General features: G+C 57.5%; 1 protein-coding gene across 1 annotated transcript in view; it reads left to right on the forward strand.

The window, feature by feature from the left end:
- The window catches only part of CACNA2D2 (calcium voltage-gated channel auxiliary subunit alpha2delta 2), a 137407-nt gene that overhangs the window by 67032 nt on the left and 58088 nt on the right, over positions 1 to 12287 (forward strand). Inside the window, exon 3 of the mRNA XM_068983120.1 lies at positions 910 to 1026. Within this exon, the coding sequence (XP_068839221.1) occupies positions 910 to 1026 (117 nt within the window). The remainder of the gene's footprint in view (positions 1 to 909; positions 1027 to 12287) is intronic.

Here is a 12287-nt window from a genome sequence, read left to right on the forward strand (position 1 = left end):
TCGCGGGCACACACACACGTGCACACACCTAAGACCCCTGTCATGAACAAAGATGCCCACGGGAACCTGCTTCCACAGTTCACATACAGCCCCCGGGCTTCATCTAGCGGCCCTAACCCCACCCCATCCCAACACTCAGGCTCGTACACACAGATGGGTGTGTGTTGAGCCATAGCATACATTCACACACACAGATGCTGACTCTCAGATTTATACCCTCACATGCGTGTGCACACAGGCCAAGCCCCACCAAGGAAGAGGGGAAGCGGACTCTTTCCCCGCAACATGCCTTTTCTTCCCTGGCCCCTGTCCCCATATTCTGTGCCCAGAACGACAGAGGAGCCCCTTGGGGCACACCGAGCTCCCACAATGGTTTCTGCAAATGCCTTGGGGAAGTGCCAGCAAAAGTGGGGTATGGATGCCTGAGTCTGTGTGGAGAGGTGGCTCTGTGTGTGTGTGATACATGTGTGGGTTTATGGGTGTGAGAGCACCTTCGTGTCGGTATGTGGGGTACAGTGTGTGCCTCTTGGCTCCATCTCCCCACAGCACCCTGCCTCCCATCCAGCACCCTGCCCCCCACTATTATTAGCAAGCCTGAGCCGGTCAGGGAGGTGCTGCTTGTGGCCCCTGGATGGGGAACCCTGAGTCCCAGAGAAGGCAGTGACAGCCTCGTCCCGCCAGACTCACACAAGCCGCGCAAGTGCAGCCATGGCCTTGAACTTCTTCCAAGTCTATCGGAGCTTGGGCGGGACCCCCAGGCCTCCCTGTTCTCTCTCAGTGGCCAAAGCTGGGGTCAGGGCAGAGGCGAGGACCATTCCGTGGGGAACTGTGCCGCGAGGGTGTATGGACACCATGTCTGAGGAGTGGGGAATCACCCTGGCCTCACCCCAGGCTTTTGCTTCCTTCCAGATCTACAAGGACAACAGGAATCTGTTTGAGGTGCAGGAGAATGAGCCTCAGAAGCTGGTGGAGAAGGTGGCGGGGGACATTGAGAGCCTGCTGGACAGGAAGGTGCAGGCCCTGAAGGTAGGTGCAGTCGTGTGGGTGGAGGGAAGAGCAGAGTGGCCTGCACTGTGAGGGCACCGTCCCGACCTGCCGGGAACACACAGCCCTCCTGGCCCTCTGAAGCCAGGCCAGGCCGTCACTGGCAGGTTGTGCCACGTGGACTGTGGGCAGCTGCTGGCAGGAGCAGGATTTTTTCCTGTGGAGTAGGCCCCTGACGCGGGGCCTCGGAGGCCCTGCATGGGTACAGTGGCAGCCCCGGTCCTGCCTCTGTTGGGCCTGGGGTCTTCCTGTTCCTCCACTCTGCTTATGAGTGTGCCAAGGGTGAGCACTTGGCCAGGATGTGTGTGGGTGTGCGTGCATGCTTGGTTGTGTCTGACTATTTGCCATCCCATGGATCGTAGCCTGCCAGGCTTCCTCTGTCCAAGGGATTCTCCAGGCAAGAATACTGGAGTGAGTTGCCATTTCCTTCTCCAGTGGATCTTCCCAACCCAGGGGTTAAACCTGTGTCTCCGGCATTGGCAGGCAGATTCTTTACCACTGAGCCACCTGGGAATCCTCCCTGGCCAGGATAGCGACCTATTAGTGGCTGGGAAGGTAGCCTGCAGACTCTGAGGCAGAGGGAGTGTGGAGGCCCCTGAACACCTTAGAAAGAAGGCCACAGCCATGTGATGTTGGAGGCTGGAGCTCCTGTTCTGCCCACGACTTCTCCACTTGCCTCTGAGCCTCAGTGTTCCCATCTCTGCTGAGAGCTTCTGCCTGCCAGCTCCAAGACACCATGGTCCTGCGAGGTGACAGGACCTGCTGGTCCCTCTGACCAGATCTACAAAGCCAGCAGACCCTGGTACTCGACCCACCCCCAGGAGAGCAGGTGGGAAAGGGCTCCTGGAGCTGCAGGGTGCCTTGGGTGGGTTGTGCAGGAAAGAAGAGAAGGGGTCCAGGCTGCCTCCAGATCAGAGGCACAAACTGCTCCTGCACCTGCCTGTGTCACAGAGATGCGTCCAGTAGAAAGGAATGACATACTGGTACACAAGTGGATGGACAACGTGGATGAATATGAAAACATTATATTGAGGGAGAGAAGCTTGTCATAAGGAACACCTATTGTGTGATCCCATATCTGTGAGATGTCCACAATAGGCCAAAGCATAGAAATGGAAACTACATTAGCAGTTGCCTAGGGCTGGAAGGGAGGGGACAGGGAGTGTCTGCTAATGGGTACAAGGTTTCTTTTTGGGGATGCTGAAAATATTCTAAAATTAGAATGTGGTGATGAGTGCACAACTCTGAAAGGCTAAAAAAAACCAACACTGAATTGTATATTTTATGTGAGTGAATTTTATAGTATCTCAGTAAAGCTGTCTTTTTTTAATGAGCAAGACCACACAAGCAAGGGTCCCAGCAGGGTCAAATCAGCAGCCAAACCCCTACCACATCCAGGCCCTGGGAGGGAACTAGGAACCCCTTCTCCAGGAGCTGGGCCTTCCTGTGCCCCTGGCATCCCCTGCCTGTGCCAGGTGACTTGGGATCATGAACTAGGGAAAGGCTGGCATCCAGGACCAGAGTTGGGGGGACCCTGAGGGCATCCCACCCAGTGTGGACCCAGAGGGCCCAGAGGTGGGCCCAGCCTGACTTTGGGGTTCTCCTAGTCACAGGCAGGGAGACAGTTGGGGAAGTGGACTGTCATGGGGAGGAGGTAGAGCCAAGCCTTCAGCTGGGACAGTCACCCCTGTGAGGTGCAACAGTGTCCCCTGGTTGTAGGAACCGTCTCCCTGCCTCATGCAGCCAGCACACCACAGCCCACCTCTGTGCCTTGTGCCTAGAACTGAACACTCTGCCCTCCTTTCTCTCGTTCTCTCTTTGTCCTTCTCTCCCCACTTCACTGCAGATCCCCTGTTTGCCCTCTACTTCCTTGCCTTGCAGCCTGCCCCCTCCCCAGCTGACCAGTGCACAGAGCACAGGCCACAAGCCCTGAACTTGTGCTGAAACCATCTGACAGTTTTGGGAAGCGTCCCCCTTTACGCCTGCTTCCCACCCTGGTTTTAGGACCAGTTACCTTGGCAGGGGTTGCTGAGCAGTGGTAACAACAGATACCCCACCTGCCCTCTACACAGGGAGCCCAGGGCCCAGCCCTGCCCAGCCCCTCTGAGCATCCCAGGGTTGGAGTCACTCCCCCAGCTCCTTTCCCCACTCCTGGAGAAGCAGGCAGCCTTCACAGCTGGGGGGTGGGGGAGCCCAAAGCCTGGGGTCTTGATCCCCAGCCTCTCCCTATGCCCCACATGCCGGACTCTGCCCCAGAGACAGTGTGGATGTCTGCCTCCTTCCCACCGAGTCCAGCCCAGGTGCCCATGGCCTGGTGCACGCTGGTTCTCCAGGGAGGAACAACTGGAAGAGGCACTCACTGATCAGGTGCTTACCATGCTCTGAGTCTATCATGTCATCTCACAGCAGCCCCTGAGGGAGAGGGACACTGAGACTCGGACATGCCATGAGTTAGGCCAGGACATGGCCGAGCCAGGATTTGAACCCAGGTCTCTCTGACCCTAAGCCAGGCCCCTCCGTGCCCACGTTAGTCCAGAGGTGTGCATGGAGCCCAGCACTCTCCCGGCCAATGAACCCCTCCTACTGCAACACCCCCTGCTCCAGACCCAGAAGATGCTCCTGTTTATATCTCTGGGGCAAGGAGAGGACTCCTTCACCTGCCTTGGTCCTAGTTGTTCAAGATGAGCTTTGCTCTTCATTGTTGTTCATTTTGCTTTTAATCAAGCTCTGGCTCTTTTCTCCTTTCCCACATGTGTTTGCAGCCTGAGTGCATGTGGAGAGAGGGATGTTGGGGGTCTGGATCTCTCCACACTCCATTGTCCCTCTCGCCCTGGACGCCATCCAAGAATCCAACTTAAATCCGCTTGCCCTGGTCTGCAGTTTTAATGTGGGGCTCGAAAGGAGGGGACCAAGCAACGCAGGACGGAAGTTCATTGTCTCATCTAATCAGGGACAGTCAGTTGTTTGTAACAGTTTCTCCAAGCTGCACAGAGTGGTTTTCCCAGCCAAGAGTCAAGCAGAGCAGGCCAAGTCAGGGATTTCGCAATGCCAGGCAAGCAGCCTCCTGAAGCCCAGGACACCTGCTAGGGCCTCAGTTTAGGAGACATGGAGGGGACCTTCTAGGGACATCTACTATCCCGGAGGATGGGTCTTCTGAGACAGAGCCTGCTTTGTTTGGGTCTCGAGTTCCAGGAGGGGTAGGGAGGTGCCTCAGTTCTTAGAGCACATTGGAGGCAGAGCTGGACCCAAGTCAGGACTCTCTTGTGCTCCCGGATGGAGCCTCTCTCAGAGCCCCTTCCTCAGAAAGGTCATCTCTTGGTTGTATTCCTTCCTCCATCCATTCTTCAGCACTCACTAAAGGCCTACTGTGCGCCAGGCCAGTGCTGGAAGTGCAGTGAGGAAGGACAGGCCCCATTCCCGTCCTCTTGGAGCTCTCAGTCTCATCCTGTCCCAGGCCTTAGTTTATCCCTCTGGAAATTGGGGACATGAGACCATCCCTGCCCAGTACTTCCGGTTTCACAGCTCCAGGAGTCATCATTTATAAAGGCCACAGTGAAAACAGTGTCTCTGAAGGTCGTGTCACCTTCAGCACCATCCTGGGCACCCCTGCTGTGGAGCTCAGTGGAGAGGCCATGCGAGGTGAGACGGGACCCCACTGTGGAGCATCCCAGGCTGCTGTCAGGGACAAGGCCAAGGGCAGTGTGGCTCAGTGAGCATGGTTCCTAGAGAATGGAAACCCAGAGCCAGAGCAGCCATGCCAGATCAGGTTGTTAAGGGACATCAGTGTGGCAGCTAGAAGCCTGATCTCAGGGACACCTGTACACCTCCAACCTCAAATAAGCTGGAGGCAGTGAATTTCTGAGATCCAGGACCTGGAGACTTTGGCCCTTGAGCTCTGCCCTCCCACCCTCACACCACCCCGAGCCTGTGTTCCTTCAACTCCTTCTCATTGTCCTGGGGGCCCAGACCTTTCCATAGCCCATGCTTTTCCATCTTTGCCTTCGTGCAGCCCCCGTGGTCACACTAGAGTCACCTGCAGGGCTTTTAAATCATGATGCCTAGGCCCCACCCTAGACCGCATATAGTAGATTATGTAGGGATGAGGCTGGGCTTCAGTATTTCTCAGTGGTCCACAGATGATTCAGTGTTGAATCAGAGTTCAGGACATTCCCCCTAAAAAGGCAGAAATAATTTCTCTCCTCAATTGCTGGCCTCTTTCTGAGTCTCTACCAAGTGCGCAGCCTAAGATAAGCTGAAACACTTCAGATGTCTGCAGATCCTCCCTGCAACCCAGAGTTACCCCCTCCTATCCCCATTTTGGGCTTCCCTGGTGGCTTGGACTGTAGACAGTCTGCCTGCAATGCAGGAGACCAGGGTTTGATCCCTAGGTCGGGAAGATCTTCTGGAGAAGGAAATGGCAACCTACTCCAGTATTCTTGCCTGGAGAATTCCACAGACAGAGGATCCTGGCGGGCTACTGTCCATGGGGTCACAAAGAGTCAGACACAACTGAGAGACTTTCACATATGTACATACATACATCCCCATTTTACATTTGAGGAAGCAGCCCCAGAGAGGTTACACCACTGGCCCCAGATCTCAGAGCAAAACTAGACTATAGATTCGGGTACTCGGGCTCCAGACCCCAGTACTGCCCTCCTCTGTGCTGCCGCTAGTGGTCAGGTGCTTGCTATCCACAAGGGGACAGGGCCAAGGAAAGAGCAGGTGGGTCCGCTCTGGCAGGGACTAGCTCTGGGATGACCTAATGACCTTGGGCCAGGCCTTGCCCCCGCTGCGTCTTCCTTGGGCAGTGGAGACAAGACACTGAGCAGCCCTCCTAGCCCAACCCCGTGATGCCCAGAGGGATGGGGCAGGGGGAAGGTACATCAGTGGCTCTGGTCCTAGGGGTTCCAGTGGGCAGCATTCCCACCATCAGTGGCCTCTCTGGGGAGCGAGCATCATTTAAAAAGTAAAATTAAAAACCCTTCTGCACAGAGCCGCCCTGCTTTTGCCGCTAATGGCCACTTAACCCAATTAAACTGATGCATTGTTGGCAGTGGCTGGGTCTGTTCAGGAACTGCGCTCTGGGCTTGGTGTTCAGAGGAGCAGGAGGAATGAGCCAGGGAGGGAGCCACGGGGCCAGGGGCTGTGGGGCAGACCGCCTGCCATAGTCAGGAGGGACAGCGTTCTGCCTGGCTCCCCCTGACTCACTGCTTCCTTTCTCAGACTTCACCTCATACTGGGTTTCTTGGTATTGGTGCTATGGACATTTTGAGCAGGATGATTCTTTGCTGTGGGGGCTGTCTTGTGCATTGCAGGTGGTTAAGCAGCATCCTGACCCTCTGCCTGCTAGAGGCCAGTGTACATCACTCTCCCAGTTACAAGAACCAGAAATGTCCCCAAGTGTTGCCAGATATCCTCTGGGGGCAGAGTCCCGTTTGGTTGAAAACCACTGGTCTGATGAAACAGAGAGCTGCAGTCATTATAGAAACCTCAGAAGCAGGGTGACATTGGGGACCTCGAAGAGATGCAGACAGGATGGAGCAGCCCGAACAGGACCATGATCGCTGCAGTTCAAAGGGGAAAGAGTGAGCCTGGGGCAGCCTGGAGGAGGCGTCATGGATTGCGGGGGGAATGTTCGCCCTTGGAGGCAGCTGAAGGCCACATCAAAGCTGGGTCCACAGATACATTCATGGATGGAGGTTGGACAAGCAGAGGGGTCCTGGGAAGGCAGGGCCAGGGGTACCACCTGCTGCCAAGGCCTGGCCCAGAGCTGGAGCCTCCTGAGGATTTGCAGAACAGAGGCTAGGGCTGCGGCTCTGGGTCCTGGCTGGAGGCCACCCTCTGGGGTCTGACTCCAGACCAGGGAAGCTCTGAAAGGCACACGAATGGTGGACACACAGGCAGGGAATTCTGCAGCAGCGGCTGCCTCCGCCCACCCTTCTCTTTGCAATTAAAAGGTGTTTACGTGGGGCTAGCAGCGGCTTCTGCCTCCCTTCCATTATGACCATTAAGAGATCTTGACCCTTCCACTTTTCTTGCTCTTAAACGGAGCCACGGACACGTGGAGCCAATTAGGCGCACGTGTGGGCGCCAAGGGCCCAAGCAGCCTTTTCTCCCTGATTGCCGCGTTTACGGCTGATTATTCTCCCCTCACCCAAACAGCGCCGCCGCTTCCTGGCAAGGTGCCACTGCCACCCAGGGGAGCCAGCTGGGCCCCCTGGGGATGAGGGAGTGTCGAGTTAGTGAATGGGCATCCACCGGGTGCCACTGTGTGGGAGCCCTTGGACACCTCTGCCTAAGAGCGACCAATCGGGAGTGGGAGTCAGAAGGAGCCCTTTGGAGGAGGTGGGCCACCTGGGTGTGGAAGGGATGAAGAACCAGCGTCTACTCGCTGTGCACCCGAGGGTCCTGGGGCCCAGCATGAGCCCTGGGCAAAAAGGCTTCTCCTAGGCTGGTGGACGCACATATGGGAGCCCGCCCCCACCCGCATCCCTGCTGGGTGGCTGAAAACGCACAGACCTTTTGAGGGCGCCCAGGCTGAGCTAGCGGGACAGGGAGCTGGCCTCCCTGGGAACAGAGAGAGAGAGCGCAGGAGGGGTGTGGCTAGGGAATGGCCAAGGATCCTCGGGGAAACCCTGTCATTCCCTCCTCTTTCTGGCTGGACTTCCCTGGTCCCTGGGATTACTCCTATGGCGCAGGCTCCTTTCCCTGCTCCTCCTGCAAAGTCCAGGGGCCTCAGGAGGGGTCAGAAGAGCTGTGGTCACTCCTCACATTCACTGGCCGAAGGAAGGGTCTGGGGGCCAGAGGTGCAATGTCCTTGAGGGTCTCACACCCTCCCACCCACTGCTTCTCTGCCGTGTTCTCTCCCATGATGAAGGGCAAGGCTGACTGTTGCTGCTCATCAGGCATGTTGTGTCCCCTGACCAGCAGCGCCCACCTCCTGTGGGATGCATGACCGAGGCACCCCAGGCCCAGGTCTCACCCCAGGACGTGTCTGAGCCTCTCCTACCTGGTGCCCTGCTCTTGAGGCCAGGTGCATGCCCTGGGGCAACATTCAGTCTCCCTGTTGTTCACTTGCTCTCTCTGTCATTCAGCAAACCTTCTCCACTGCCCCCAGCCTGACCCTGGGTGTGGTGCCTCTCTCCGCTCACGGTGGGGCAGAATTCCCATTTTACAGATGAGGAAACAGAGGCTCAGTGGTGATGGCAACCCAGCCACTGACTGGCTGCGACAGGGTAATGGTTCACCCTGCTCCACTGGCTCCTGAGCAAGTGTGCCTACCCCTCCCTAGCTCCCAGGGATGGAGAAACAGAGCCGTGCTGACTGGGGCAGAGAGGAAGAAGCCCAGGGTTGGGAAGGGAAATGGTGAGGGTCTGCCAGACAAGCAAGGACAGGAGCTCTACTGGGGGACCCTGGAGAACAGCTGGTCAGGGCAGCTGGCTGCACATGCAGGCTGGGACTCACTGCCATGTGTTCCCTTTTTAACACCCCTACCCCCTGCCCACCACAGGAGGGGGAATCTAGGGCATGGGGTAGGGCGGTGGGCCACTGGCCAAATGGAGAAAACGAACCCTGGGACCAAGGGTGATTGATTTGCTGGACTCCTTCCCCAGAGGCCAGCACTGTGGGAGGAGCCTCTCCCGCTCTGCCCACCTCCCCGGGGGTCCTAGCTGGCAAGGGGGAGGGGGCACAGATGCTAGGAAGCAGAGTAAAAGGGCCTGCAGGTGCCACAGGGACAGGCCAGTCTAATTCAGGATCAGAGAAGTGAGAGATTTAATTGAGTTTTAATAGCGTCTGGCCCTTTGTTCTGAAATCCTCGTGTACAAGGGCTGGGGGAGGTGGTGTGCATCTAAGGCAGGGCAGGCTAGTGGCCCTCCAGGATGACAGACTTCGAGGGGACGAAAAACAAGCTACAAGGTGTGCAGATCGGCTGACGTGGGAGGGCAAGTCTAAGAAGACAGCCGGGAGGAGGTGGTGTTTGAGCTGAGCCTTGGAAGGTTGGGAGAGGGGCAGTGCCTGGGGGTTTCCGAAGGTGGAGAAAAGGAATAAGGAAGGCACGAGCCCTGGCCTAGCACTGAAGTGCCTCAGACTGAATCTGCTGAGACAAGAGTTGTGGGCTGGGAAGGGAGCCAGGAAAGTGCAGCCTGTGCATAACTATTTCCACTGGAGGGCAGAGAGGATGGGGAGGTGGCAGAGGCAGGCGGAAGGGCCCACCGCCTGAGTTCTGGGGCGGTCGCTGCATATCTGTAAGCACGGCCCTTTCGAAACCACCAGCAGTCCTCAGAGCAGCCAGTCACCTCTCTCAGCCCGTTTTCTGTGGCTCAGAATACCCAGCGAGCAGTGTCTGTAGCAGTGGGTGTCTGAAGAAGAGTGAACTGTGGGAGTGCGGGTGGGGAGGGCATGGGGGGCTCTGGGTGCTGAGAAGGGCCTCAGGTCCCTCGTGGACCCCTCAGCTGTCTTCTCCAAGCCCACACCTGAAGGCTGGACGAGCCCCCAGCACCATAGTGACCCCGGGCAGGGATCTGTAAGGTCGACCCTGCCTCAGCTTGTCATGGGATATCTGGTCTTCCGTGTCTTTTGCTTCCTTCAGCCTCTGTTTACTGAGTGCTGAGCACCTCCTGTGTATACATGCCAGCCTAGGTTACCAGCGACAGGGACACCTGCAGGGTACCTCCTCTGAGGCATACTGTCTGCCCAAGGTGACAGGGGTGTGACCCGTGCCACAAAGTGTGGGTCCAGGGTGGTGAGCCCATGGATATTGACCAGCTCTAGGGGAATTGGAATGGCGGAAAAGAAGAGTGTTACTGGAGTCTCAGCCAGGCAGAGGAGAGGAAGGAAGAGGATCCAAGGCAGAGGGCACAGCAGAGTACAAAGGCCAGAGGTAGAAAGAGTGTGTGCGTGGCATGTTTGGACATCTGCCCACACGCGGAGGTGGAGGGCTTCACCTCTGGCTGGCTCCGCAGAGCACGTGCATGGAGGCACTGGGAGGTGGGCCTCGAGATAGAGGCAGGAATGGGCTGTGCCCCATGTGGGTGCTGTTGCTTGGAGTCTAGCTGTGACCTCACCTAGTGACCACATGCTGGGTCGTCCTGACCTTACACTACCCCCCAAAGAACCCCTGACCAAGAGTCCCCATTAGGAAGGTGGAATGTGGCACATGATACAGGTGAGCAAGATGTGGCCAAGAATTAAGGGCCTCACCCTCCACTATGTGCAGCCCGCACACTCCCCTTGAGCGGCACCAGGCCCTTGGTAATGCTCACACTCTCTGAGCCTCAGTTTTCTTACCTGTCCAGTGGAACCACAAGCGTAGCCTCACAGATCTGTCATCAGAGCTTATGCCCAGGCCGTGGTGACATCGGCTGAGCATGGGCACCATGCCGATGTGAGGTGGGATGGACCCCAGTGGACAAGACTGACCCTGTGCTCCTCCAGCCCCGCCCCGCCCCGCTGGTAGGCCAACACGAGGCTGTAGGACCTCATGCCAGCTCGACCCCCTCTCCTAACGCCTCATCCAAAGCCCGTCCCCAGCTCCCACCTCTGTGGGCCACGCTGTCCAGGCTGCTCAATGCTTCCTGCCTCCTGGCACAGGCCTTGGGGCCCGTATTTGAGAGGCTGGTCACGGTTGCCAGGCCCTTCGTTCCAGCCTTCCGGTGTTTGCCCACTCTGTACCTCGGCGAATGGGAGTCACAGCATGTTTGCTGTGTCAACACCAGCTGGAGCCTAGTTATCAAGATAGCCTGGGTACGAGGCCCCATCCGCCAGCTGCCCAGGTCCCTGGGGTCCAGCCCCTTCCTGGGCGGGTGGAGCGGATGGGCCAGTGGGGCAGCTCCCATGCCTCACCCATTCACCCACAGGACTGCCCGACCTGGGCTGGGCAAGTGGCTGGAAGCAGCAAAGACAGCCCTAGGCAGGAACCTGGACTCAGGTCAGGCACAGTGTCACCTTGGCATGACTCAGGAGGACTCCCTGGTAGAGTCAGCCTCCAAGCCTTTGAAGGCTGGATTTGGGGCTTATCCACCCTCTATGCAGAAGGTCTTTGACCTCCCGGGCCCCAGTGCCAGCCCTCTCCTCTCTGGGTTCCCAGTCATCAGATCCAGAGATATCAGAGGAGAGGGGGCTTGAACAGTCCAGCAGATGGACAGATGGATGGACAGGCAGTGAGACGGGGTCCAGGCAAGGGATCAGAACTCCAGGAGAGGACTCGAGGGGGCCTGAGCCAGGCCAGCTGACGTGCACGTGTGAGCCGTGCAGGTGTGGGTAGGTGGGGGAGCCACAGCACTGGGTAGGGGCAGAGGTGGGCAGCCTCTGGCTGGTGGCTTGTACTGAGGGGTGCCTGTCACAGACAGACAGGGGAACAGAGGTCCAGAGAGGGGGAGCAACTTGCCTTGAGCCTGGGGAGAACTCAGGTTCCCCGCCCTTTAACCAAGGCTGTTCCACCACTTGGGGGCCTCATCCTTGGGCCACACGGCAGAGCTGAATCTTTAAACCCTATTTACTTATGAATGAGACCCCCACCCACTTCATCAGTAGGTTTTCCAGAAATGAGTCTTCGAGGGTGACTCACCCAGGAGACCGAGGCCTCTGAGGCATGGACCAGGCCGGCATCTGGGTCAGGAGGCAGAAGGGCCAAGTGAGGTCTCAGGTGCAGCGCCGCTGCAGCAGCTGTATGGCCTTTGCTGGTGATTTCCCATCCTGGAGTCTCAGTTTCCTTATCTGTAAAATGGGATGGTAAGAGTCCACCTGGTAGGATTGCCAAGAGGGTCATCCAAGGTGAGACTTGATCAGTTCATAGACGTGTGTGTGCCATGGAGTTATCGCATGGAGGGGGCTTGGTCCACAGCAAAGATCCCCATCACTTGGCCTCACTTTGGGAGCATGTGGAAAAGCACCCCAGTTACCTTGAAGTGTGGATTCATAGCACTGAGGCTGAGGCTGGAAGGATGGAGGAATCTGCCTGTCAGAGGGCGGGGAAAAGCATTGAGAAAGGGAACAGCCTGCAGGGGCCCTGGGGGTGGGGAGGGAAGGTCACACACAGTCCGTTGCGGCTGCAGATGAGCTTGGGGTAGGGGAGCACGGCTGAGACCCTCTGAGTCTCGAATGTTCACGTGCAGGACCCCCACCACAAGCAAAAGCCCCCACCCAAAGACAGGCTTGTTGGAGAGGGAGTGGTGGTGGAGGAGCACGTGTTTGTGTGTGTGTGTGTGTGTGTGTGTGCGTGTGCATGCATGCATGCACAT

The sequence above is a fragment of the Capricornis sumatraensis genome, chromosome 10 (assembly GCF_032405125.1).
Source record: "Capricornis sumatraensis isolate serow.1 chromosome 10, serow.2, whole genome shotgun sequence".
Taxonomy (NCBI): domain Eukaryota; kingdom Metazoa; phylum Chordata; class Mammalia; order Artiodactyla; family Bovidae; genus Capricornis; species Capricornis sumatraensis.